Source organism: Aethalodelphis obliquidens, unplaced genomic scaffold, assembly GCF_003676395.1.
Source record: "Aethalodelphis obliquidens isolate GAN/ISIS:26980383/991018 unplaced genomic scaffold, ASM367639v1 scaffold58, whole genome shotgun sequence".
NCBI classification, from domain to species: Eukaryota; Metazoa; Chordata; class Mammalia; order Artiodactyla; family Delphinidae; genus Aethalodelphis; species Aethalodelphis obliquidens.
This window is the reverse complement of record NW_020838002.1, coordinates 7,910,957-7,930,581: the sequence shown is the minus strand read 5'-3', so window position 1 is coordinate 7,930,581 and position 19,625 is coordinate 7,910,957. Positions and strand designations below refer to the sequence as shown.

Sequence of the window (19,625 nt, the reverse complement as noted above, 5' to 3'; positions counted from 1 at the left end):
TTAATTACTACATTATGTCTGTTAAGATGTATACTAGTATGGAATCCCTGGCATAGTATGATGGCATAGACTGACAGTTCTCAAATTATATGGCCTCAGGACTCTTTATACTCTTATTAAATTTTACTGGGAATCCCAAAGAGTGTTTCTTTATGTGGGTTTTATCTATTGATATTTTCTGAATTAGAAATTGAAACAGAAAAAATTTTAAGTTTTTATTAATTCAGTTTAAAGTAATAATAAACCTATTACATATTAACATAAATAACATTTTCTTGAATAACTGTTTTTCTAAAGCAAAATAATACTTGGTGAGAAAACTTATTGTTTTGTGTTTTTAAAAAAATCTCTTAATGTATGGCTTTTCAGTTTACTGTAATAAGTTGTTTTGGTTGACGTATATGTATAAAATCTGGCCTCAGGGATTTTGGATTTCATATGTAGTTGGGAAAAGTTTTTTTTATATGAGATACAATTCACATACCATAAAATTCACCTTATAAATAAGTGTACAATTCAGTAGATTTTAGTATATTCACTGAATTCTACAGCTATCACCAATATCTAATTTCAGAACATTTCATCACCCCACAAAGCAACCCTGTACTCATTAGCAGTCACTTCCCTTTCCCCTCCCCACCCAGTCCCTGACAACCATTAATCTTTTTGTTAGGGAGGAACACTTTAAAAAGCAGTTTTAGATAACTGTGAATTATCTTTGATTTTACCCCCAAATCGAACAAGTGGTTGTTTCTTAAATGTAATTTGCAATATGAAATCTGGAACCGTATCAGTGAATTTATTTCACTCTGTTACATTAAAATCTGTTGGTTTGGTATGAGATGTCTGCTTCCAGTTATGATGGAGTAATGGAAGTAACCGTTTCTTCTGCAACAACTGAAAAGAAAAATAACATTTCCTAGATACTGGACATGAGACAACAAATGAAAACAATCCCTAGAGACAATAAATAAATAAATCAGATCTATGATTGCCTCGCTTAACCTTGAGAAAGTTTTCAGGCTGTAACACGTGGAGGCACACTGCAAGAGTCTGGCTGACTCCTTGAGTTGAGGAAACAGTGCTGAGTGTCTAGGAAGACCAGCGCTCCTAGAGTGCAGTAGACAGAACACCAGAGGAGAGAGCTGCACAAAGAACTCCAGAGACTTGTAGAGAGTTCTCTTCAAATATCAGCAGAGTACTGAGTAGGGCATGCACATGAAGAAACCTACCTGAGGTTGGGAGAATAACCATTTGCAAGGATTAGAGGGAGTGGTGCCTGGTGCCAGTAACTGTGTCAGTTCCTACCGCTATAGTGGAGAAACTTGTAATCCATGGGACACTGGGTGAAGTACTCAGGAAATTTTTGCCTCACTAGTGGGGAACAGTTAGTCCTAGACTGGACACTGCTCCAGACCCATCTAACAAAGGCAAGACCTGAAAGGATCAAATTGTTTCCAAGTAACCTAACTGCATCCCAGAGCAGAGCGCAAGAAAATTTATAAGATTACAAAAATATCCAGCACCCAACAAAGTTAAGTTTACAGTGTCTGTTGTTCAGTCAAAGATTAATTGGCGTGCAAAGGGGCAGGAAGATATAACCAATACTGAGGAGAGTAATCAGTTAATTTAAATTGAGAAAGAACTGTTTTTTTGTTTGTTTTTTTTAATGTGGGTTATATCTATTGGTATTTTCTGAATTAGAAATTGAAACAAATTTTAAAAACTAATTCACTTATAATAACCTATTACATATTAACATAAATAACATTTCAATGAATAGTAACTTTCTCTAAAGCAAAATAATATTTGATGAGAAAACTTGTACTGTTTCTGTTTTTGGAAATCTTTGTATGGCTTAAAAAAAGACAACTGGATTCTCATGTGAGAATTATGAGAGAATATTTAAGACAGTTTTTATAACCACTCCATTTGTTCAGAAGTTAAATAGAGATATGGAAGGTATAAAAGACCCAAATTGAACTTCTTGAGAATGAACTATATTTGAAATGAAAAATACACTGGATGGCATGAACAACAGATTAAACATTGCAGAAGAAAAGATTAATGAACTTGAAGGCATTAGCAGTAGAAACTATTCAAAATATGAACATAGAAAAATGAATTCCTAAACTGAAAAACAGCTTGAAGTAGCTTAATGTACAGATATCTGGAGTCCTCAAAGGAGGGGATGGGAAGAAAAAAGTAAATACTTTCTGAACTTGATGAAAGCATTAAATCCACGGATTGAGGAAGTTCAGTGAACTACAAGCACATGAAACATGAAGAAAACACCAAAGCACATAATAATCAAATTGCTCAAAGCCAGTGATAAAAAAATCTTAAACTGGCAGTGAAAAAAAAGATGTTATATTTAGAGGCATAAAGATAAGGGTGAAATCAGGTTTCTCACTGGAAACAATACAAGTGAAATGATAATACAGCAACATTTTTAAAGGATTGAAAGAAAGAAATATTAACCTAGAATTCTATAATCAGCAAAAATATATCTTAAAAAATATAGTGAAACTAAGACATTTTCAGGCCTGGACTATAAGAAATGTTAAAGTGCATGCTACAGATAGAAGGGAAATAATACCAGTTGGACCTCTGAATCTAAACAAAGAAATGAAGAGCATCAGAAATGGAAATTGCCTGGTTAAATAAAATTTTTTTTCTGTTACCAAAGTAATTTTAAATGATAATTGTTTAATCAAAAATTATAACATTGTATTTTGGGATTTTTAACCTATGTAGAAGCAAAATACATGGTAACAACAGCTGTATAAAGGCCAAAAGAGTAGAGCATGGAAGTATAATGTAAGATTCTGACAGTATATGTGAAGTGTTATAATAACAATTAAAGCTAGACTGTGATAAGTTAAAGATACGTACTATCCTATTTCTGTTGCCTGCTATAACAAATTACCACAAATTTGGCAGCTTAAAACAATAGGAAAAATTTCCCTCACAGTTTTGGAGGCCAGAAATCCAAAAACTATTGCTAGGGCAAAATCGAGGTTTCAGCAGGGTTGTACTAGCTCCAGAGACACTAAGGGAGATCCATTTCTTGCCTCCTTCAGCTTCTGCTCACTGCCAGCATTTCTGGGCTTGTGACCATGTCACTCCTGTCTCTGCCTTTGGTCACATGGCCTTATCTTTTTTTGTGTCTGTCAAATCTTCCTCTTCTTTTCTCTTACAGTGACACTCATGGTTACATTCTGGGTCCACATGGATGTTCCAGGATAGTCCCCTCATCTCAGGATCCTTGGCTTAATCACAACTGTATATTCCCATTCACACGTTCCAGAGATTAGGATATTGATATCTTGGGGACACTGTTCAGCCTCCCACAACTATAAACTATAAAGCCACTGCTAAAATGACAAAGACATTTAGTTTATAAAGCAACAAAGGGGATAAAATTGAAACAAATCCTAATCTTAAGGAAGGCAGGAAAAGATAACAGGTAACAAAAAACAGATGGGACAGATACCAAGACGTGGTACTATAAATGGTCTACACACCCCAATTAAAAGACAGAGATTGTCAGATTGCCTACAAAAGCAAAACTCAAGTGTATGCTAACCGCAAGAAACATACTTTAAATGTAAAGATATACCATACTAGTACTAATCAAAACCAAGTTGGAACTGTTGTTTTAATATCAAAGTAGATTTCAAAGGAAAGCATATTACCAGAGATAAAGAACTTTATTTCATAGTGATAAAAGGATCAGTTAATGAAGAGGACATATAACGACTATAAACATTTCTGTTTATACCCTGATAACAGATCTTCAAAATACATGAAACAAAAACTAATAGAAGTATAAGGAGAAATAGACAAAAACTAATCTCTCAGTTGATACAACAGATAGGCAGAAATCATCAAGGTTATAGTACATTTGAATAGCACTGTCAACCAACCTGACCTGATTGACATTTATAGACCATGTGATCCAACAGTAGCAGAATACAAATTATTCTTATGTGTGCACAGAATATTTACCAAGAAAGACCATATTCTGGAACATAGAACATGTCTCAATAAATTCATAAGTATTCAAATCATTCAGATTGTTTTTTTACCATAATGGAATTAATTTAGATGTTAGTAACAGATATTTTGAAAATCTGACGTATTTTAAAGTTAAATAACACACTTCTAAATAACCCCTGGATCAAAGAGGAGATTATAAGAGTTTCTTTTTAAGTGTTTTAAACTGAATTAAAATGAAAACACAACATACCAGAATTTGTAGAATGCTGCTAAAGCAGTAGGTAGGGGGAAATTTATAGCACTAAATGCCTACGTCAGTGAAAAGCAGAGAGGCCTTAAATCAGTGATGTCAATGTCTACTTTAATAAACTAGAAAGAAGAAGTTAAATGGAAAGTAAACAGAAGAAAGGACATAACAAAGATCAAAGAGTGCAGTGAAATAAACAAATGCTGTAGAGAAAATCATTGAAATCTAAAGGACAACAAAATTTGAGGGCTAATACTATATGACTAAGATTTATAATAAGGCCACAGCATCAGCATAATACAACATAGTATTAGCATAAGAATAGACAGATGAAGAATGGAATATACAGATTTCTTCCACTGTCCAAAAGGAGAGCGGTCCTATGAAACCTTTTGTAGGCTGGAATGGCATAAAGTGAAGGAACAATTACCTTAGGACATATCTTGCTAATGGATGCACAAAATATATCAGGACGAAGCATAGATACTCACAGACACAGTTCAAAGCTATGGCGGCTTGATACTGAGATGCTGGGTATGATTCCCAGGGAAGGAGCTTGGTGGTGCCGCTCTTGCTGCTTGGAGCATGCCTCTATAATGGCTTTCTACAAAATAAGCACTGAATGCTGTTTTCACTTTTCAGCTTTTTTTGTAAAAACAAAATTTCTCTTCAGATTTCTTTTGGTTAGCAAAAACAGGTACTAGTGTAGGTTCTTTTGTAAAAGTTAAGTGGCATAAAGAGAATGTTCAAAAATGGGGGATACCTGTACTATGATTCTGGAAATAAACACGCATTCATTAGGAAACTATTTTTTGACAAAGGTGCAAAGCCAGCGCTATGGGGAAAGTGTAGTCCTTTCAACAGATTGTGCTTGAACATTTGGCTACACATACGCAAAAAATTGAACTGGGATCCATACCTCACACTCTATACTTAAACTTACTGAAAATTGATCATAGACCTAGATTTAAGTCCTAAAACAACAAAACTTACTGGACACAACGTAGGAGAAAATTTTCCTTTGGGTTGGGCAATGATAGTTCAGTTACAATGGAAAAACACAATCCATAAAGAAACACATTTGTAAATTAGGCATCTTGAGAATTGTAAAGTTCTCTTCTTCAAATTATGTGTATTTGTATCAAGAATATATAAGGAATTTGAAATTCAACAATAAAAAAATAAACAAGGTCTCTTTTCCGTAAGGGCAAATAGTTTGTCAGACACCCCACTAAAGAAGATTTATGGATGGCAAAATAATCCTGTGTAAGATGTTTAATAGTATAAGTCATTAGGGAAACAAATTTATCTACAGGACTTCCCTGGTGGTGCAGTAGTTAAGAATCTGCCTGCCAATGCACGGGGCATGGGTTCGATCCCTGGTTCAGGAGGATCCCACATGCCACGGAGCATCCAAGCCCGTGCACCATAACTACTGAGCCTGCACTCTAGAGCCCGCGAGCCACAGCTACTGAAGAGCTCCTAGAGCCCGTGCTCTGCAACAAAGAGAAGCCACTGCAATGAGAAGCCCGTGCACCGCAACAAAGAGTAGCCCCCACTCTCCACAACTAGAGAAGGCCTACACGCAGCAACGAAGACCCAACGCAGCCAAAAACAAATAAATAAAATGAAGAAATTAAAAAAAAAATAGTAAATTAAAAAAAAAAAGAAATTTATCTACAATACCACTGTGTCCTATTAGAGTGGCTCTAATTACAGAGATCATACCACGTGTTGGCAAGAATATAGAGAAATTTGAAGTCTTATATGTTTCTGGTGGGAATGTAAAATGATACAACCACTTTTGTAAACCATTTGGTGATTTGTTAAAAAGTTAGACATATGGGCTTCCCTGGTGGCTCAGTGGTTGAGAGTCCACCTGCCGATTCAGGGGACTCGGGTTCGTGCCCCGGTCCGGGAAGATCCCACATGCTGCCGAGCGGCTGGGCCCGTGAGCCATGGCCGCTGAACCTGTGCGTCCGGAGCCTGTGCTCCGCAACGGGAGAGGCCACAACAGTGAGAGGTCCGCATACCGCGCAAAAAAAAAAAAAAAAAAAGTTAAACATACAACTTACTGTGTGACTCAGCTAAACGACTCCTAGATATTCACCCCAGAGAAAAGGAACTAGATGTCCATTCAGAGACTTCCAGAAATGTTCATGGTAACTTTATTTGGAATAGCCAAATAAAATCAACCCTAACTGCCACCAACAGATGACTAGATAAGCAAATTTTGTTATGTCTATACAGTGGAATAACACTCAGCAATAAAAAGTAATGAATGGTTGATACGTGCAACAATGAGAATGACTTATTTTTTTATTTCTTTTAATATTTACTTATTTATTTTGGCTGTGCCAGGTCTTAGTTATAGGATCTTTTAGTCGTAGCATGCAGACTCTTAGTTGCGGCATGCCTGTGGGATCTAGTTCCCCGACCAGGGATCGAACCCAGGCCCCCTGCGTTGGAAGCACGCAGTCTTACCCACCACCAGGGAAGTCCCTAGGAATGACTTTTAAATTAATTATTCTTAGTGAAAGCAGCCAGATAAAAAAGAGATATATATGATTCCACTTATATAAACCTCTAGAAAAATGCAAACTAATCTATAGTGACAGAATGCAGGTGTGCGGTTGCTTAGAGATCAGACAGGCTGGGCTAAGGTTGGGTGGAAGGTGGAGGGAGAAGGTAAGAGGGAAGAATTACAAAAGGCAGAGGAAACTTTGGGGATGATGAATATGTTTAGTATCTTGATTATCATAATGGGGATGGTTTTATGGGTATATATAAATATGTGTGAAACTTACCAAATTATACATTTCAGTTACACTTCATTAAAGCTGTTTTACTCATTGGTAAAATGTCATTGGTCTGTCTTATACTTTGCATGGATCTTTTACTCATGCGTGATTTTGTAACAACATGGAATAATCATTTGGAAAATAACAACTTACTAAGTAGTGTTGACACATTTCATTATGCAGTATCAGTCACATTCATGGATATCACCGTTTTCACAACGAAAGTCTTGAAGTATTGGAAAGCTTTTAAGCTCATGTGGTACATACAAATTTTCCAGGATTATGTTTTTTCACTTGAAAGTGTGTTTTATCATTGGCAACAAACACTGACAGTTCTTTTCCTTAGTTGTTTTGGCACAGAAAATGTCTGCTGGGTATCCACAACCAAATAACCATTGTTTGTCAGTTCTCTGAATTTGAGGTTTCACAAAAAAAGTGACTGATGATCTTGGAACTCAGCTGAACAAAGTGATTTTTCCAAGGCAACCATTGCATATCACAATGCAGCATAAGTACTTTATGTATATTTCCCATTTGTGACACCAAGCATTGAGGTTTAATAACATTTATCATTTTTACTACTTCTTCAAAGACATTCTTTTTCTAAAAAACTTTATTTTATTTATTTATTTTTGGCTATGTTGGATCTTCATTGCCGCGCATGGGCTTTCTCTAGTTGAGGCGAGCAGGGCTGCTCTTTGTTGAGGTGCGTGGGCTTCTCATTGTGGTGGCTTCTCTTGTTGCAGAGCATGGGCTCTAGGCGTGCGAGTTTCAGTAGTTGTGGCACACAGGCTCAGTAGTTGTGGCTCACGGGCTCTACAGCGCAGGCTCAGTAGTTGTGGGGCATGGGCTTAGTTGCTCCACGGCATGTGAGATCTTCCCGGACCAGGGCTCGAACCTGTGTCCCCTGCATTGGCAGGCGGATTCTTTTTTTTTTTTTTTTTGTGGTATGCGGGCCTCTCACTGTTGTGGCCTCTCCCGTTGCGGAGTGCAGGCTCAGCGGCCATGGCTTACGGGCCCAGCCACTCCACGGCATGTGGGATCCTCCCAGACCGGGGCACGAACACGTGTCCCCTGCATCGGCAGGCGGACTCTCAACCACTGCGCCACCAGGGAAGCCCAAAGACATTCTTGAGAGACATTGAAAATTTTTTTTCCCATCTGAAAGTGTGTAGCAGTGAATATAATGATTACTGGTACATTTTAACTACCGTTGCTTTTGCACCGTTAGTGCAAACGTCAAACACTGCGAAAAAGGCAAATAACATCTTAGCGTTATCATGAAGATAGTTTTGACTTTTTGGATCACTGAAAGGATCATGGGAACTGACCCCCAGTGACACAACTTCTGACATAGACTAACCTTAGTGCAGAATATTCTTGCCATGACTGGTGAGTCAAACTACGAATAATGCTAGTAATATGGAAAGGATTCTGGCCTCTGAGTTGAAAGTATGTTTTAGTCATAGCTCTGTTCCAAATCTCCTGTGTGATCTGAAACAGTGGACTTACCTGTATTGTTATTATAACAGCGCACCTCTGCTGAATATATACTTTGTGCTATGCACTGTGCCTTGTATAACTCATTTTGCTTTACTACCGCCTCGTGAGCTGTTAAATGCTATTTATCACTCCCATTTCACAGGTGGAAATATCATAGCTAAGTTATTCACTCGAGTTCAGCATTGTTAAGGTACAGTCTTTTTAACATAGATTTTTCTTTCTCTGTATTTTGTTCTTAACCACCAAGCTCTGTTTTATTCCCTGAAATCAGCCCTTGTGATTGGGAAGGTGGTTGATCTTAGGCAGAATTATAAAAACTTTAGTGATTATAGGATTTTGTTCATAACCCCGTTGCTACCATTAATCTTGGTTCTCTTCTTGACTCTTGATTAATTTATTTCCTATATACAGGCATACTTCAAGATATTGCAGGTTTGGTTCCAGACCACCACAATAAAGCAAGTTACATGAATATTTTGCTTTTTTGGTGCATATAAAAGTTACGTTTAAACTATACTACAGTCTATTAAGTGTGCACTAGCTGTATGTCTGAAAAAAAATGTACATACCTTAATTTAAAAATACTTCATTGCTCTAAAATGCTAACCACCACTGAGTCATAATCTTTTTGCTGGTGGAGGGTCTTGCCTCAGTGTTTGATGGCTGCTGACTGATCAGGGTGGTTGTTGTTGAAGTCTGGGGTGAGTGTAGCAATTTCTTTAAACAAGACAACAGTAAAGTTTGCTGCATTGATTGACTCTTCCTTCCATGAATGATTTCTCTGTAGCATGCAATGCTGTTTGATAGTATTTTACCCACAGTAGAACTTCTTTCAGATTTGGATTCAATCCTCTCAAACCCTGACTCTGCTTTATCAACTAAGTTGATGTAATATTCTAAATCCTTTGCTGTCATTTCAACAATCTTTACAGCATCTTCACCTGGAAGTAGATTCCATCTCAAGAAACCCTGTTGTTTTGTTTTTTTTTTTTGCTTATCCATAAAAAGCAACTCCTCATCCATTAAAGTTTTATCATGAGATTGTAGCAATTCAGTCACATCTTCAGGCTCTACTTCTGATTCTCATTCTCTTGCTATTTTTACGATATCTGCAGTTACTTCCTCCACTGAATTCTTGAACTACTCAAAGTCATCTGTGAGGTTTGGAATCAAGTTCTTTCAAAGTCTCCTTAATGTTGATATTTTGACCTCTTCCCACAAATCATGAATGATCTTAATGGCATCTAGAATGGTGAATACTTTCCAGAAGGTTTTCAATTTACTTTGCCCAGATCCCTCAGAGCAATCACTGTCTACGGCAGCTATTGCCTTACGAAATATATTTCTTAAATACTAAGACTTGAAAGTCAGAATTACTCCTTGATCTGTGGGCTGCAGAATGGATGTGTGTTAGCAGGCATGAAAACAGCGTTAACCTTGTACGTCTCCATCAGAGTGCTTGGGTGACTAGGTGCATTGTCAATGAGCAGTAATATTTTGCAAAAAATCTTTCTTTCCAGAGCGGTAAATCTCAAGTGGGTTTAAAATATTCAGTTAACCATATGTAAAGAGATGGGCTGTCATCAGGCTTTGTTGTTCTCTTTATAGAGCACAGGCAGAGTAAATTTAACATAATTCTTAAGGGCCTTAGGATTTTCAGAATGGTAAATGAGCATTAGCTTCAACTTTTAAGTCACCAGCTTACATTAGCTCCTGACAAGAGAGTCAACCTGCCCTTGGACGCTTCAGATCCAGGCATTTACTTCTCCTGGATAACTTGCTGCAGCTTCTATATCAGCACTTCTATGTTATGGAGACAGCTTCTTTCCTTCAACCTTATGAACCACCTCTGCTAGCTTCAGACGTTTCTTCTACTGCTTCCTTGCCTCTCTCAGCCTTCGTAGAATTGAGAGTTAGGGCCTTACTGTGGACTAAGCTTTTGGCTTAAGGGAGTGTTGTAGCTGGTTTGGTCTTCTATCTAGACCACTAAAACTTTCTTCATGTCAGCAATAACTGTTTAGCTTTCTTAATCATGTTTTCACTGGAGTAGCACTTTTTAATTTGCTTTTAGGAATTTTTTCTTTTCATTCACAACTTGGCTAACTGTTTGGCACAAGAGGCCTAGCTTTCGACCTATCTTGGCTTTCAACATGTCTTCCTCACTAGCCTTAATGATTTCTAGCTTTTAATTTAAAGTAAGACATGTGACCTTTTTCTTTCACTTGAACACTTAGAGGCCATTGTAGGGTTATTAATTGGCCTAATTTCAATATTGTTGTGTCTCAGGGAATAGGAAGGCCCAAGAAGAGGGAAAGAGATGGGCGGGGAGGGACAGATGGCTGATAGGTGAAGCAATCAGAACACACGTAACATTGATCAGTTAAGTTTGTCGTCTTATATGGATGTGGTTTGTGGCGCTCCAAAACAATTCCATCGAAGGTCACTGGTCACAGATCATGACAACAGATGTAACAGTAATAATGTAAAAGTTTGAAATATTGTGAGAATTACCAAAATGACACAGACATGAAGTGACCAAATGCTGTTGGAAAAGTGGAGCCAATAGACTTGTTTGATGTAAGGTTGCCACAAACCTTCAATGTGTGAAAATGTAATATCTGTGAAGTACAATAAAGCAAAAACACAATAAAACAAGATGTGTCTGTACCTGTTTCTTGCCTCGGGAAGATTCTCCTTCTCTTACTGGTATGTAGATTTTTTGACATTTCTATTGTTTTTGGTACAGGTTTCATCTTGGGTACTTTTATTGTTGACATATATACTTCAGGAACTTAGTTTACATTGTCTTATAAGCAGTAATAACATTATCAGTGGTAATGAAATATTATCATTCAGGATACTAAGGTTGAAAGAGATTAGAATTTGTGTATTTGTTAGATATTATCTGAATACCTTAATAGGAATGTTCTATTTGGATAAAAACAGACATCTTATCCTCTTTTTTTTTTTTTTTTTCTGGCCATGCCATGCAGCTTGTGGGATATTAGTTCCCTGGCTAGGGATTGAACCCGCACCCTCGGCAGTGAAAGCACAGAGTCCTAACCACTGGACCGCCAGGGAATTCCCTTATTACCTGTTAATTCTCTTAACACTTCGGCAAGCCTAGAGAAGAGTCTTGAATACTTTCTTATTAATTACTGAAATGTCATTCAATTATGAAATTGAGAGTTTAACAGTGAGGTAGTTTTACTGTCAAAGTATGAAATATAAATGTAAATCATTGTATTATCTAGTAGATTTTAATAACACTTGGGACCCTGCAGAAGTACTTTCATAATTTCATTATACTTAAATATCTTTCTCACTGTGTGTGTTATAATACACCTATGTAGGCTTTCTGAGGAAATTTGTGCATGAGTGACATCCTTGAATTGACTCTTAACAGTATTTACTAATCTGACTTTTGTTTTAGAGAAGGAAATTTCTTTGAGTTGCTTAAGCAAAGAGTAGAACTTTCCCTTGGGGAGTAATATTAATGAGACTAAAATTTTAAGTTAATAATTGTTAAATTCATTCAGACTTTCAGTTTGATAAAAGAAGGGAATTTAAGTTGGAATATTCAAATTTGAGGTTTTAGTTTTATCTAAGATTAGGGTTGAGATGCTCTATAAATAATTTAACTTGGATTAATTGCTGTATTTAATAGAAACATAGGTATATCTCTGTCATGATTTTAAAGAACTAATGCAGATGAAACAATGATCTTTTTTCAAACATTATATGCTTTTTCATATAAAAAACTGATTTTTAAAAAAGTGTTCTATATTGATTTTAAACTTTTACCTGTCTTGATCCTGGATGTATTTAACCATCTGCATTAATGTCTTTCTCCTTAGATTTTCAATATTGTTGGTTGTTTCTCTGAATTTTGAATTTTTTTACTACTCATTTTTAAAATAAAAGTAAAAATTTTTTTTGAGGTGAGATTCATATAATATATAATTAACCATTTAAAAATACACAATTTAAGGACTTCCTGGTGGCGCAGTGGTTAAGAATCCCCCTGCCAACACAGGGGACACGGGTTTGAGCCCTGGTCCGGGAAGATCCCACATGCCACGGAGCAACTAAGCCCATGAGCCACAACTACTAAAGCCCGTGCGCCTGGAGCCCTTGCTCTGCAACAAGAGAAGCCACCACAATGAGAAGCCCATGCACCGCAATGAAGAGTAGCCCCCGCTCGCCTCAACTAGAGAAAAGCCTGCGCGCAATGAAGACCCAACGCAGCCAAAAATAAATAAATAAAAAATACACAATTCAGTGGGACTTAGTGCATTTCCAGTGTTGTACAGTCACCACCTCTCTCTAGTTTCAGAATGTTTTCATCATCCTAGAACACCTCGTACCCATCCCTTCCTTCCCCCAATCCTAGATAACTACTCTTCTCTGTGTATTTGCCTATTTTGGATATTTCATATAGAAGTTCATACAATTTGGGATCGTTTATGTTTGGCTTCTGTTTACCTAGCATAGTGTTTTCAGGGTTCACCAAATGTTGAAGCATATATCAAAACTTCATTCCTTTATATGGCTGAACAATATTCCATTGTATATATGGACCTCAATTTGTTTTTCAATTCATCTATTGATTGACATATGGGTTGCTTCCATCTTTTGGCTATTACGAATAATCCTGCTCTAAATATTCATGTATGAGTTTCTATATGGGCATATGTTAATTCTGTGTTTTTAACGTTTTGAGAAATTACCAAACTGTTCTCCACAGTGGCTGCACCATTCTCTGTTCCTACCATTTTAAGATTACATTTTATAGCCATCCTAGTGATTATGGAGTGGTATCTCATTGTGGTTTTGACTTGCATTTCCTTAATGACCAGTGAAATTGAACATCTTTTCATTTGTTTTTTTGGCCATTTGTATATCTTCTTTGGAGAAATGTCTGAAATTCAAGTCTATTTTCCATTTTTAAATTAGGTTGCTTGTCTTTTAATTGTTGAGTTCTGAGAATTCTCTCTGCATTTTGTATACTAAACCCTTATCAGACATACGATTTGAAAACTTTCTCCCATTCTGTGGGTTGTATTTTTGCTTTCTTGATAATGTCCTCTGATACACAAAAATTTAAAATTTTTGCGAAGTCCAAATTACCTATTTTTTCTTTACTTGTTCATACTATTTGGAGTCAAATCTACGAATCCATTGCCAAATTTGAATTCATGAATATTTACCCCTGTGTTTTCTTCTAAGAGTTTTATAGTTTTAGCCCTTACATTTAGGTCATTGATCCATTTTGAGTTAATTTTTGTATATGAAATTAGAAAGTTGTATGTGAAATATACATATGAAATTTGTATGTGAAATTTGCACGTAGCAATCAGATTTTCTCAGCACCATTTGGGTTTTTTGTGTTTTTTGTGTTTTTTTTTTTTTTGTACGCGGGCCTCTCACTGTTGTGGCCTCTCGCGTTGCGGAGCACAGGCTCCGGATGCACAGGCTCAGCGGCCATGGCTCACGGGCCTAGCAACTCCGCGGCATGTGGGATCTTACTGGACCGGGGCACGAACCCGCGTCCCCTGCATCGGCAGGCGGACTCTCAACCACTGCGCCACCAGGGAAGCCCTTTGTTGTTGTTTTGATTTATTTTGTTTTGGTGGGATCCCAGTTGCTTGACTAGGGATTGAACATTTCTCTGCAGTGAAAGCAGAGTGTCCCAGCCACTGGGACACCAGGGAATTCCCTCAGCACTGTTTGTTGAAGAAACTTTTTTCCCTATTGAATCAGAACCCTTGTCAAAAATCAATTGCACACTCATATTGGGGTTTATTTATGGACATTTAATGAAACCCTTTGCCTTACAACTGCCATAATAATCAGGCAGACAAAATATCACAGCTTTTGTATTAGTTTGTGCCATCAATCTGTATAATGCACTGTGAGAGATACTAATATAAAAATCATTTGACAGTACTTAAATACGGTTGAACTTTGAACAACGCAGGGCTTAGGGGCGCCAACCCTCCACACAGTCAAAAATCTGCATGTCACTTACCATTGGCCCTCCCTATCCTGGGTTCCTCTGTACCCATGGTTCTACATCCTTGGATTCAAACAACTGCAAATTGTGTAGTACTGTAATATTTACTATATTAAAAAAAATTCACATTTAAGTGGACCATTGCAATTCGAACTTAGGTTGTTCAAGGGTCGCCTGTACACGTTTATTTGTAGATAAAGAGCTGTAATTTTTTCTTTTGCCTTTGCAAGTAGAAATAGCAGACTGAGGTATTGGGTTTTTCTTTTAAAAGTTTATCTCTGCTAAAAAAGAAGCTTTATGGCTACTGTTGGATGTTCCTTCTGATGATCTTTATTTTTTCACTTCTCTTTCTTGCAATAGCAGTACTTTCTTAGTAAAAATGACTTCGAAGACTTGAGAGTTTTATACTATGTAAGATACGGAAATCTAAATTTACTGGCTTTCCCATTTATACTTATTTTCTATTAGAAAATTTTATAGGCTTGAATTGCTGAATACACAGTTGATTTATGATAACTTGAATTGGAAAAATATAGTAGAGTATTCAAAATTTATTATTTATTTACCTCAAAGAAAATGGCAGAACATTGTGAGGAAACATAGGTAATGAATATATGGAAAAATACATAGTGTTGCTAAAATGTGTAACTTTGAAAGTACTATTTTATATAAAATTTATTCATTATTTGAGGTGGTATTTTATACCTGCTATATTGGTAAACATTTTTAAAGGGGAAGAAGGACCTAGTGCCAATCATATTGTGGTAGCCCATTTATATTACTGTTGTGACAGTCCTTTCTGAAAGACATGTAGCTGTGTGTATCAATAAGTTTCTTCTTAGGTACTTAATCACCTTAATGTTTTGATGTCATTTATTCTTGCTTTACTAACTCTATATTAATAGTCTTTTCAATTTTAGATACGAATACCGTGTAGAGATGGTTCATCAGTCCTGCAATGATCCTACCAAAAATATCATTCGAGAATTTGCATCTGACTTTGAAGTTGGAGAATGTTGGGGTTATAATCGATTTTTCCGTTTGGACTTACTTGCAAATGAAGGATACTTGAATCGACAAAATGATACAGTGATTTTAAGGTAATAGGAAACATTTATATCATGGCTTTTATCACAGGGAATAATGTCATCAGAATTTTAAAGTCTTTTCACTTAACAAAGATGAATATCGAAATTCATTCTAACTCTAACCTTACCATGTTCTTAACCATTTAATTTCAGAAGCCCTGTGTGGTCAGTGAATAAGTTAGTCAGAAATGTGTTTGACATCTAGTTAGTAGTTCCATAAAAAGTAAACTACTGGGGCTTCCCTGATGGCTCAGTGGTTAAGAATCCGCCTGCCAATGCAGGGGACTTGGGATCGAGCCCTGGACTGGGAAGATCCCACATGCCACAGAGCAACTAAGCCCATGTGCCACAACTACTGAGCCTGTGCTCTAGAGCCTGCAAGCCACAACTACTGAGCCCATGCACCACAACTACTGAAGCCCGAGTGCCTAGAAGCCATGCTCCACAACAAGCCACCGCAATGAGAAGCCCACGCACCACAAGGAAGAGTAGCCCCCACTCACCGCAACTAGAGAAAGCCCATGTGCACCAACGAAGACACAATGCAGCCAAAAATAAAGTTTTTAAAAAAAGTAAACTACTACTTCCAGTAAATGTGGTAATGTCCCATTTATCTATTGAACTTCTAGCAACCTCACCATTTGGAAATCCAAGAATAGTGTGGGATCAAGTGCTTTTTTTTTTTCGTGGTACGCAGGCCTCTCACTGTTATGGCCTCTCTCGTTGCGGAGCACAGGCTCCGGATGCGCAGGCTCAGCGGCCATGGCTCACAGACCTAGCCGCTCCGCGGCATGTGGGATCTTCCCGGACTGGGGCACGAACCCGTGTCCCCTGCATTGGCAGGCGGACTCTCAACCACTGCGCCACCAGGGAAGCCCTCAAGTGCTTATTTTTTTCCATTTGGCATTGTGTATTATGTTTGGATGACTGGTTTTGAAAGCTTAATTTAACAAAAAGATTTTCAGTTTCTTCTAGATAACAGCAAATTAAAAGTAAGGGAATAGAGATGAAAATTGATGAAAATAAACTAAGTGATGGTAGTTGGTGTGTTATTTGCAAGAAAGGACAGAACTTAAACAGTGACTATAAAGCTACAGCCCTATTTAATATTGGGGTAACCCTTGTAATTCAGTTTTGGGGCATCATTGCACGGTTTAATTTGATGATCAAAATGCAAGCTTGAGTTTTAAAAAATAAATAAATTCAGGGACTTCCCTGGTGGCACAGTGGTTAAGAATCCACCTGCTAATGCAGGGAACACCGGTTTGATCCTTGGTCTGGGAAGATCCCATATGCCGTGGAGCAACTACGCCCGTGCACCACAACTACTGAGCCTGCGCTCTAGAGCCTGTGAGCCACTACTGAAGCCCGCGTGCCTAGAGCCTGTGCTCTGTAACAAGAGAAGCCACCACAAGGAGAAGCCCACGCACCACAATGAAGTGTAGCCCCCGCTCACCACAACAGAGAAAGCCCGCATGCAGCAACAAAGACCCAATGCAGATGGAGCCAAAAATAAATGTATTTTAAAAATTTAAAAATTAAAAAAAAAAATTCAAATATGTTTTGAACTGAGTGGTTTCAGAATGTTTAACAGTTTAGTAAGTTTCCATCAAATAATTTTAAAAGCTCTTTTCCTTAAAAGAGATTTGAATATACTCTTTTAAATTTCACTTATTCTGATTTCTTTGTCCTTGAGCATGCTGGATGAGTTGCTGTCATATCACCCTTTACTATTATGTGTTCTTTATAACTTTTCTGGGAGAATAAGGACGTATAAAAAGAGATTATTGCATTTTGAGTGTAGAAAAAAATTCATGTTTTTGTCATCTCTTTTGGGGGATTATTTTAATATCATTTTATAACCTTTTAGGTTTTCTTAAATTATTCACTAAAAGAAATATGAATAATTTGTTCCTGTTTCACACTTTAACCAGAGAGGATTGTAAAACTATTCAAATACTAATTTTACCAGCCTGCAAAACAGCCTTTTTTTTTTTTTTTTTTTTTGCGGTACGCGGGCCTCTCACTGCCGTGGCCTCTCCCGTTGTGGAGCACAGGCTCCGGACGCGCAGGCCCAGCAGCCATGGCTCACGGGCCCAGCCGCTCTGCGGCATGTGGGATCCTCCCGGACCGGGGCACGAACCTGCGTCCCCTGCATCGGCAGGTGGACTCTCAACCACTGCACCACCAGGGAAGCCCAAAACAGCCATTTTTTTATGACCTTAGTCATCTCTTTATTGGAGTCATAGTAATGTAAATGGAGTCATGTTCAGCTATCTAACAAAGGTAGGGACGGGTTTTTCTTGCTTTAATAAGTATTAGTTTTTTTAAAGTACCGATAACTCTGAAGAGATCAAGATTCTATCGTGTATCCATTTATATGCTTTAATATAGAGACACTTGTTTTTTTCCTAACCCCAGCTGAAATATGCCATATTGTGATATATGGAGAGTTTGGATTTTAAACTGCTATCTGGATGGGGTTGGGAATGTAGGTTATTCAGAGCATGTAATTCCTTGAGGGACAGTAAAGCAGTCCTGGGTAGTTGACCCTTTACGTGATTTTTTTTTTTTTTTTTTGTGCTGTGGAGTAGGAAATATGGGAACGGGAGATAGAAAAGGAATGACAAAGAGCAGTGCCTGAAACAAACTTTGCCTGTTTTACTAGGGTCTGACACAGGCAAGAAAGGAGAAGGAAGGCATTAGCTGTCTCCTTCCTGCATAGTGTGATCCTCTTCTTCCCAGCCTATGATCAACACTGTATTTGAGCTAGATTATTATAGTAAATATGTTTTAGTAGATGAGTTTGGAAGTTTAACTGTGATGTGTAATGTTATTTCTTTAGAAAAATACAGTTTGAATTTAGACAACTGACTTTTCAGAACCATGTCATTATAATTTGTGAACTACATATATAAATGGCAGATACCAGGAGCTCTGAGTTCTGAATTTTGGCCTTATAATGTAATCAAGTAAACTTAAAATTCTAGAATTTATAGTTATAGACTTAAGGCTTGGTTCATAATATTTTACTGTTCGGATTATTTTTCATGTGCAGTTATTCTTTTAAGGTTTCAGGTTCGTTCACCAACTTTCTTTCAAAAATGCCGGGACCAGCATTGGTATATTACTCAATTAGAAGCTGCACAGACTAGCTATATCCAACAAATAAATAACCTTAAAGAGGTAAGCAAAAAAACATATATTTGGTTTTAGTGTTTCATATTGTCTTACCGGCGTATTACATTTGTAATTAGATTTTGGATATTATTGCTGTTTGTAATTTTGTAGAAAAATCCACTTGTTCTTTATTCTCACTACCTTTGAACCTCTAATTCTGGACTGTCCAATTCAGTAGCCACTAGCCACATGTGGCTGTGTAGACATAATTAAAATTAAAAATTCAGTTCCTTAGTTACAGTAGCTAGCTTGTATTGGGAATTGCAGATGTAGAACATTTCCATCATTGCATAAAATTGTATTGGACAGTGCTTCTCTAGTTGAGGCAAACTCTGTGTTTCTCTCAGTGACTTGGGTATTTCTCTTTCCCATGCTGCTTTGAATTTAGAGGATTATAAGCTATGGAACAATTGAATGTTGCCCTATCTTGAAGTCTCACTATTGTTGAACTGAGCGCTGGGGAGGATCAGTTAATGAATTTTTATTTTACAATGGTAAACTAAATTATGTAAGGAATGTCTCTTTCTACAAGTGGATATGGGGATGTGATGAGAAGTTGGAAGTGCTGAGAGCGGTTAATATATGAGAGAGGAAAAGATGAATATTTTCAAAAATTTTCATGTTAAGTTAAACTGCCTGTATTTACTATGCGGTTTGCTGATTGTATAGCTTGGGCTAGAAATGAGAAGAAAGATGAAAATAAATTGGGCAGTTTTTCTTAGTCATAGATTTTTCCATAAGCAAAAGTCAGGAAGGTATGAGATAGATGGTGCGAGAAATGGTTTTAT

General features: G+C 37.2%; 1 protein-coding gene across 8 annotated transcripts in view; it reads left to right on the top strand.

The window, feature by feature from the left end:
- The window catches only part of TRIM37 (tripartite motif containing 37), a 155,620-nt gene that overhangs the window by 45,717 nt on the left and 90,278 nt on the right, over positions 1-19,625 (top strand). For 6 of the 8 annotated variants that reach the window (XM_027087220.1, XM_027087217.1, XM_027087219.1 and 3 more), the window contains 2 exons: positions 15,475-15,669; positions 18,729-18,843. In XM_027087220.1, the coding sequence (XP_026943021.1) occupies positions 15,475-15,669; positions 18,729-18,843 (310 nt within the window). The remainder of the gene's footprint in view (positions 1-15,474; positions 15,670-18,728; positions 18,844-19,625) is intronic. The other 2 variants (XM_027087218.1, XM_027087224.1) reach the window with 1 other exon arrangement.